We start from the raw sequence: 8022 nt of genomic DNA on the forward strand, positions 1-8022 counted from the left end.
AGATAAGACAGATAAGAAAAGATAGTACTTTATTATCCCAGAGGGAAATTTTCCTTGGCTGTACAGGACCGTTAAAACACCAGATATACAAAAAAAAATTTTAATTAAATATATATTACTCTCATAAAAATTCAATATGAAAGGAGAAGTAAAGCTGACAAAATATACGTTTACATCAAATGCATCATTCACCCACATGCAGGAATTTAAATACTAGACCTTTGGAGTTATATACAGATACATACTCTAAGAGTAACACACATCTATGCTCATTCTGACAAAAGCCTTATGCTAGATGGTAAAAAATTTCTTTTATATCTTTCTTTCTTTGTTTTAGGAGGTACATATTTGCCGCTGCGTGATCTTACAATTTGTGTGGAACTATAACTATTAGGGTGAAAAGGAACAAGGCGAGATAGGAATATTATGTTTACTACACTATAACTATTAGGGACTTAGCCCCTATAGAGTCGTTAATAGACAAAAACTCTTACTGGCTCCTCTTTCCGAAAAGAAATGTTTATTTTATGCCAGTTTGATATAATATGTGGACTCGACACTGATGCTTAATCTCTTCACTACCAAGCCTGAGACCTTCCAGGGCTCTTTGGTAGAACTAAGAAGCAGGACTTTGAGTCAAAGTGCATTTCTGGATTTCGTAAGTATCCATGTTTTCAACAGTTTATAAGCATAAAAGTTAATCAGTTTTTTTTCTTCGTTTGATTCTAGAAATTATTGTTAATGCTTTTTTTTCCCTTTCAAAATCATTCACCTTGGGGCATTGTTTTCGAAACACAAAGCTCCCAAATAGAGAGCAGAAAGGTTAAATGAACAATTTAGTTTTGATCCAACATAAAATAATCCCCACAGAATCCGGAAGGAACCACTAGTAGTATCAGGAAATAGGATTGTCTGAAGGAGCACAACCGCGATGATGCGAGGGGTTCACACAGTGACCAGGTCTCCCACACGGATGACTTGCTTGCTGCCGTCCGAGCGGGGAATCAGACGCGAGTACACACCGAAGGGAACCTGGAAAATGACAGGTCACAACTGTGAGGTGAACACTTGGCTTCCAATCAATGACTTTACCAACATATTGTTTCTAACCACAAATACACACCAAGAGACAAAGTGCATCTGATGTGTGCAGTAGTAGTATTGTGGTAGTATAGGGTTTTACGGCGCTCGCAACTGCATAAGGTCATATGAGCATGCGAAACACATGTTGTTTGCATTCGCAACAGTTCACTGCAACGGTTGGTTAGCTTTTAGACTTTAAAATGTTAAAATGTTTAAAAATCAGTGTAAATATATGTATATATTTTCGATCTAAAACAATTTTTCTAGTTAACATAAAAAAATTTAAATAGTATCAATTTCACTTTATAATATGCCATAAAGGCCAATGGCCTTTATAAAATTCAAAATTCTGCTGGGAACAACGACGGAAAAAATGTCTTGCAATTTCTTACATTTATAATATTTCCTTCGGATCTCTCCAAAGTCTAGACATTCGGTTAAGGTGTGTCTAATGGTAAAATCTGTGTCGCATCCGACACAGAACGGCTTCTCATCTCCCTGTAGGAGGTATTTCTGATGTGTGTGTTCCTGAAGAAAGGTACTAAAAGTCGGATTTTGACCAGTTTGAGTTAAGGGTTAAACCTTATAGGAAATTCAAAGCTGAACACAGGAGTCTTTTGAATTTTGTAAAGATCTCAAGTAGTCTCTGAGATATTGCACATTTTGCGAGGTAGGGTATAAAAATATAATTTTTAGAAAATGAGCTTTTAAGTTTAACACACGTGTATACAAACATTAAAAAAACGATTTTTTAAATGTATTTATTTGTGGAAAATTCATGTCCAATTTGGCATTCAGTTGACATCAATATCATGAATGGAACCCAATGGTAAAACATGGCAGGGAAGAGAAAACGTGCTTCAAGAATAGATTTAAACACCTTTTAAAAGCAGTTCATATTATTTGTCTTTATTATACCCTACCCTCAAAATAATTCAAAATAAAGTATTTAGAAGTCAAATGAAGGAAAACCCTTGGAGCACATTGTAAAAAATTGTAGACCTATCATTTTGTTATATGGAAATACATTTTGGTAAATAAAAGTGATTTTTGTCATTATCAGCCTGTAGTTCGAAACCGTCTGGGTCGACTTTTGGTACCCTTCTCTTGGCGCACACACATAATATATCTAAATAATGTTTGATGCCCTAAATGCCCTAAAGACAAAGTTCAATTTATTAAGAGACGGGCTGCTTCTACACTGCCTGTTAGGGCCAACCCCGCACTGAGTGGGACACAGAGAGCATGCCTTGCAGAACAATGGAGAGGGATAGATGCCTACTACTACTATATACTATGTAAACTTCACACTATGACTAAGACACAGCATCAATAGCTAAAATATCAGACGGGGGGATGGGGGAAAAAGAAAAGAGAGAGAGAGAGATGGAAGGCGGGATGGGGGAGGAAGAAGAGAGAGATGGAAGGCGGGATAGGGGAGGAAGAAGAGAGAGATGGAAGGGGGGGAAGGGGGGAGGAAGAGGGGACGAGAGATAGGGGAGGAAGAGAAGAGAGATGGGAGGGGATGGGGGAGGAAGAGGGGAGAGGAGCGAAAGACTTGTAGATATTGTCAAGCAGAGTCAGAGACACATCAGTAACTCTAAAGTATCCAATAAGGGCACCCCCCCCCCCTCCTTTATTAATTTTCATTTTTTTGCACACCCCGCCTCCTTATTCCATACCCCCCCCCCATCCCCCTTTTCCAGCTTGCCACGACTGACTAATATGTGAAACATTATGTCTTGAATCTAGATATCTGAATGAAACTTCTTTTTTTTTTTTGTAACAGGCAAATTATTCTCAGTACTAGTACCGGTACCGTGTTGGCTACCTCAATTTTCTGTGCATTTAAAAAACTTTTGTTCATTGATTTTATGTTCTTTTAATGAAACTTGCTTGCTTCTAAATGGGAAAAGTTGCAACAATAACTTACTGAGATCACTAAAATTTCATGATCTCTTGTTCTTTTATTTTATTCACTGAAGGAGAAATAAAACAGATTTGTTCCTACTAGTACAGGGGTATGAAGTTGAATGTGCCTCCCCCGCCCCCCCTTTATATTCCATCCCCCCGCCCCCTCCCCCCGTTTATTAATTTTGGACCAGTTGTCCAATCCCCCCCCCTCCCCCCCGTTTATTCGATACATTCGAGTAGGTGGGTGGTCACTAGGATATGTCCTTGAACAAAGCACTATCAAACCTTTGCTCAAAGACAGGGCACTGTAAGTGTACCAGGCGACTAGCAATAACTAGTCCAGAAAATTGCCTGAACTGGTAATACATTGGAAACTTAATTTACCCTCTGAATGATATCCTGTGTTTTGCATTTGCCACTGAAATCAAAACTTCCACAATAGGTTTTTAAAAAAATAAATAAAAGTGGCTTTTTATTAATTATTTTAATAACTATACAAGCAAAAAATTATTCCTCACGACTGACCTTTTTGCCACGCCATACACTCAGCGTTCTCAAAGGCTCTCGACTTTTTTGGGCTGTCTGCTGATCCATGCAGATCATCTGGCACCTGGAGCATGGACCGTGGCACTGGAGCGGGAAGGGGGGGGGGGATGTGAAGAAATAAAATAAAAATGATTATCAATATTTCATTTTTTAGTTTTAGTAAGAGTTTTACGGCACTCGCAACTGCATAAGGTCATATGAGCGCCAGAAGATTAGAGGTGTTACAAGAGAGTAACAAACACAAAAAAGAAGGAGGGGAGATAAGGACGATAGATGTTTGATAGGAAAGAAGGAGCAAACCACACCAGAGCACCCGCCAACCACCCACCTCAATATTTCACCGCTCCTGAGACACAACAAAACTCAAATCAATAAGACGACACTTTCCCCAAGCAAAAGAACAAAAGTAGAATCTGTAGGCCTACTTAGTATTTAGTTTAAGAAGAGGTTTTACGGCACTCGCAACTGCATAAGGTAATATGAGCGCCAGAAGATTAGAGGAGTTACAAGAGAGTAACAAACATAAAAAAGAAGAAGGGGACATACGGATGATAGATGTTCGAAAGGAAAGAAGAAGCAAATCACACTAGAGCACCCGTCAACCACCCACAGAATCTGTACTGTGCCCACCAGCAATGGCATGCAAGTAACAGATTATGTATCGTGATATTGTGTCTTATGTACTGCAGATCTAGATCTAACCTTTTTGGTCTAATTTATGTAAGTGTAGCGCATGCATTGCACCCAACTTTTCTCATATGGATCAAGAAAAGATGTATCCATCTTGCAGTCCAAAACTTAGCAGAAATTTATGCAGACAAAATTAATTATATTTCAGTTCTTTCCATTTCACGCTCATGAATGGTCAAGATGAGATATATGCGAAAAGTGGACAGCTTGTTATGAGAAGAAAAAACAACCTTTCTTCACAAGAAAAAATACAATCTGACAGCACCACAACACAAATGCAGAACAATAAAACAGCACAGCACAACAGCATCATATACCAGTAGCAGAAGCACCCCAGTGCAAGGGCTCTCAAACACAAAATCCCCCTGAGTGACCAGGTCAAAGGTCACACAACCTACCAGCATGGTATTGTCTCCCACTGACACCGAGGCCCAAGTGTCCTCCTCAAACGCCTTCCCTCCATCAATGACCAGGTTGCCACGGAAACGCATGATGAGGTTATCTTCTCCTGATATAGTCAGGGAACAAAATATATTTGAAAACAGTACATTTTAGTTTTAGTAAGTGTTTTATGGCTCTTGCAACACAATAAGGTCATATAAGTGCCGAAGATTAGAGGTGTTACAAGGGAGTAACAAACACAAAAAAGAAGGAGGGGAGACCAGGACAATAGATGTTTGATAGGAAAGAAGGAGCAAACCACACCAGAGCACCTGCCAACCACCCACGAAACCAGTATTTAGGAGAATCCTGTTTGTTTGTGTGAAGAGAAGCGCATCAACACAATAACGGTCATTTAGCGGACAGAAGATTGGCTTACACAGAAACAATAACGGTCATTTAGTGGACAGAAGATTGGCTTACACAGAAACAATAACGGTCATTTAGCGGACAGAACATTGGCTTACACAGAAACAATAACGGTCATTTAGCGGACAGAAGACTGGCTTACACAGAAACAATAACGGTCATTTAGCGGACAGAAGACTGGCTTACACAGAAACAATAACGGTCATTTAGCGGACAGAAGACTGGCTTGCAAAGAAACAATAACGGTCATTTAGCGTACAGAAGACTGGCTTACACAGAAACAATAGAGGGAAAGAAAAGAAATAGGGCCTTAGTTTTGGTCAGAGTTTTACGGCACTTACAACACAATAAAAAGGTCATGTAGGTGCTGAAGTATAGAGATGTTACATGTTTTAGTTTAAGTAGAGGTTTTACAGCGCTCGCAACGGCATAAGGTCATACGAGCGCCCGAAGATAAGAGGTGTTACAAGAGTGTAACAAACATAAAAAAGAAGGAGGAGAGAGAAGGACAATAGATGTTTGATAGGAAAGAGGGAGCAAACCACAACAGAGTACCCGCCAACCACCCACTGAGACAAACAGTTTCCATTACAGAAAAACCAGGAGACATGTTGCAACAGCTACAGACAAAAGAGAAGACATACTGTTTCTATTACAAAAGTGAAGGCAGACAGAAGACAAACAGTTTCTATTCTTTTTTAGTTTTAGTTTCAGTAAGAGGTTTTACGGCGCTCGCAACTGCATAAGGTCATATGAGCGCCAAGGGGTGGATGTCAACGGAGAAATACTTACAGGGAATCAGACTTACTCTGCTCACCTCTCTAGCTTCAACAGCACAAAATCTGCTTCGACTATCAAGGCACCCCGGAAACAGCGGGTCACAAGAGTGTGACACACATACAAAGGAAGTAGAGGAAAATGACGATAGTAAAGATTAGGAAAGAAAAAGCAGCAGTTCCCTGTTGTAGCTCAGGCACAGTTATGAGCAAGACATTGTTAGATCAGCCCATTTACAATTCTACTGTGCACTAGAACGAGAAATGTCCCCCCTTTGGGAATGGTCTAAAGACACTTCAGTCAGTAACACCGCCCCGGGGGGTAGCTTCTGTTCAAGACAAAAGAGGAGACATACTGTTTCAACTAGATATGTGCAAAGATACATAGTTCTACTACAGACAGGTACAAAGATACAAAGTACTACTACCGTACAGACATGTGCAAAGATTCATAGTTCTACTACAGATGAGTGCAAAGGTAGACACAAAACGTACCGATGTTGGCCGGAGCTGTGGGCAGTCTGGTGTCCTGAGCGTCATCCATGTCCACTACATCGGCCATTTTGTTCTGAAGCTCCCGTACGCTGGCTCGGCTCAGTACAAGCAGCTGCGACTCGTTGGCCATGGACAGTCGCGGCTTCTCCTCCTCACTCCCCGCTGTGGAAAGGAAGGGGATGAGACTCCAGATTTTTATTCCGTTCATTTATACAATATGAACACTTTTAAGGACAAGAAGACTAACCCAGATTTCGGGGGTTTTCAGAAATCTTGACCTACACAAAAGTGGGCATTGCCCTACTTATAGGAGAAGTTTGGTTTCATGATGAGTATATTTGTTTGGTTGTAGAGAATACTCTTTTTGTTTTTTAAAGAAACTGAACACGGGGCAAAAACTTTTCCTTCGATTTTCTCAAAACTGCATTTTTTGGGATAGCCCCTTTGCGCTTAAAAGCGACAATATTTTTTTTTTTTTTTCTAAGTAGACGTTTTATCATACCATCTACAAAATTTTCATCATTTAAGAAGAAGTTATGACCTCATGTAGTTAAGAGCACCACACAAGTTTTATTACCAAACTAAACTAAACTACCTATTAAGACGCAGGCTTTTGACCCTGCCTGTCAGGGCCAACCGACACTGAGGAGGATACAATGAAAGGCGAAAAAGACTCATTTTTGTCAGAGACAAGTGTCAACTCTTTAATTATTTTTCAAGAAAAAAGTACTTCTGGTTCCTAGTTTCTCCAAATGTCACATTCAAAATACAACATTCTGGCCTTGCACCAATGTAGCAAACAAATGCTGTGAGATAGCCCAGTCCTTATGTTCACTTGGAGGTGAATGATCAAATGTGTAAGTGTGCTGGGGGAGTAGGGGGGGGTAGAGAATAGCTATATATCATGGCGTGTATATATATGAGAGTGAAGGCTTGTTGTTTGGGGTTTGTTTTTTTTATTTTGCATTAAGATGAATATATAAGAAGGTACATGTATGGGAGTACATAGCCTATGAGAAAACAAGTTAGCCAAGATTTTCATTCTTTACCTTGACCATCGGCTGTCTTGTCTTTCAACTTTGACCTGCGAGTATCATCACTTTGTTGCCGTAGCAACCTGATGCCAGGAGTGTGAAAGACATCGCTGAGCCAGTCAGAGACAGCATCTCCACAGTCGAACGTGTTCACTCTGTAGATGAGATGTTACAGGTGAGGTTTTTTTTTCTATGTAGGCTGTTTTACGCCCCCATCAACACAATTTAGATCACTTAGGAGGAGGGCTCAACGAAAAAAAACAACTTTTTCGTCGACTGCTGAAAACTAATTTGACATCCAAGCCATCGTAAAGGAAGGTGCCCACACAAGCACACACACCCTGCCAGTCAGTTTTTTTCCCCCATTCGGGAATCAAACTCAGGTCTCCCTCGTGTGATAGAGAAGCCGTTAATCATTTCACCACAGACACCGGTGCATGAGATATTTGCTTTGTCAGGTACAGGGAACCACAAAAACACAGACCATCTGTAAATTTGTTAGAACAAAGGTACAAACACAGTGGATCCGCCTTTCACCCCCTTTCACCAACTAAAAAAAATATGAGGAAAGGGAAGTGTAAGGGACTGACATCAGACAGAAACAAGATCCCTCTCCCAACTACCCACCCATCCACATACACATACTAATACCCACCCATCCACATACACATACT

General features: G+C 40.2%; 1 protein-coding gene across 1 annotated transcript; it reads right to left on the reverse strand.

Annotated features, from left to right (window-relative positions):
* Positions 1-327: 327 nt before the first annotated feature.
* LOC101851701 (molybdenum cofactor sulfurase) lies at positions 328-7503 on the reverse strand (the record flags this gene model as incomplete). Its single annotated transcript, XM_005112786.3, is given in 5 exon segments — positions 328-1032; positions 3523-3627; positions 4632-4741; positions 6315-6476; positions 7364-7503. Coding segments are annotated over 5 exon segments (604 nt in total), but the record flags the coding sequence as incomplete, so codon positions are not given.
* Positions 7504-8022: the final 519 nt, after the last annotated feature.

Source organism: Aplysia californica, unplaced genomic scaffold, assembly GCF_000002075.1.
Source record: "Aplysia californica isolate F4 #8 unplaced genomic scaffold, AplCal3.0 scaffold01406, whole genome shotgun sequence".
NCBI lineage: Eukaryota > Metazoa > Mollusca > Gastropoda > Aplysiida > Aplysiidae > Aplysia > Aplysia californica.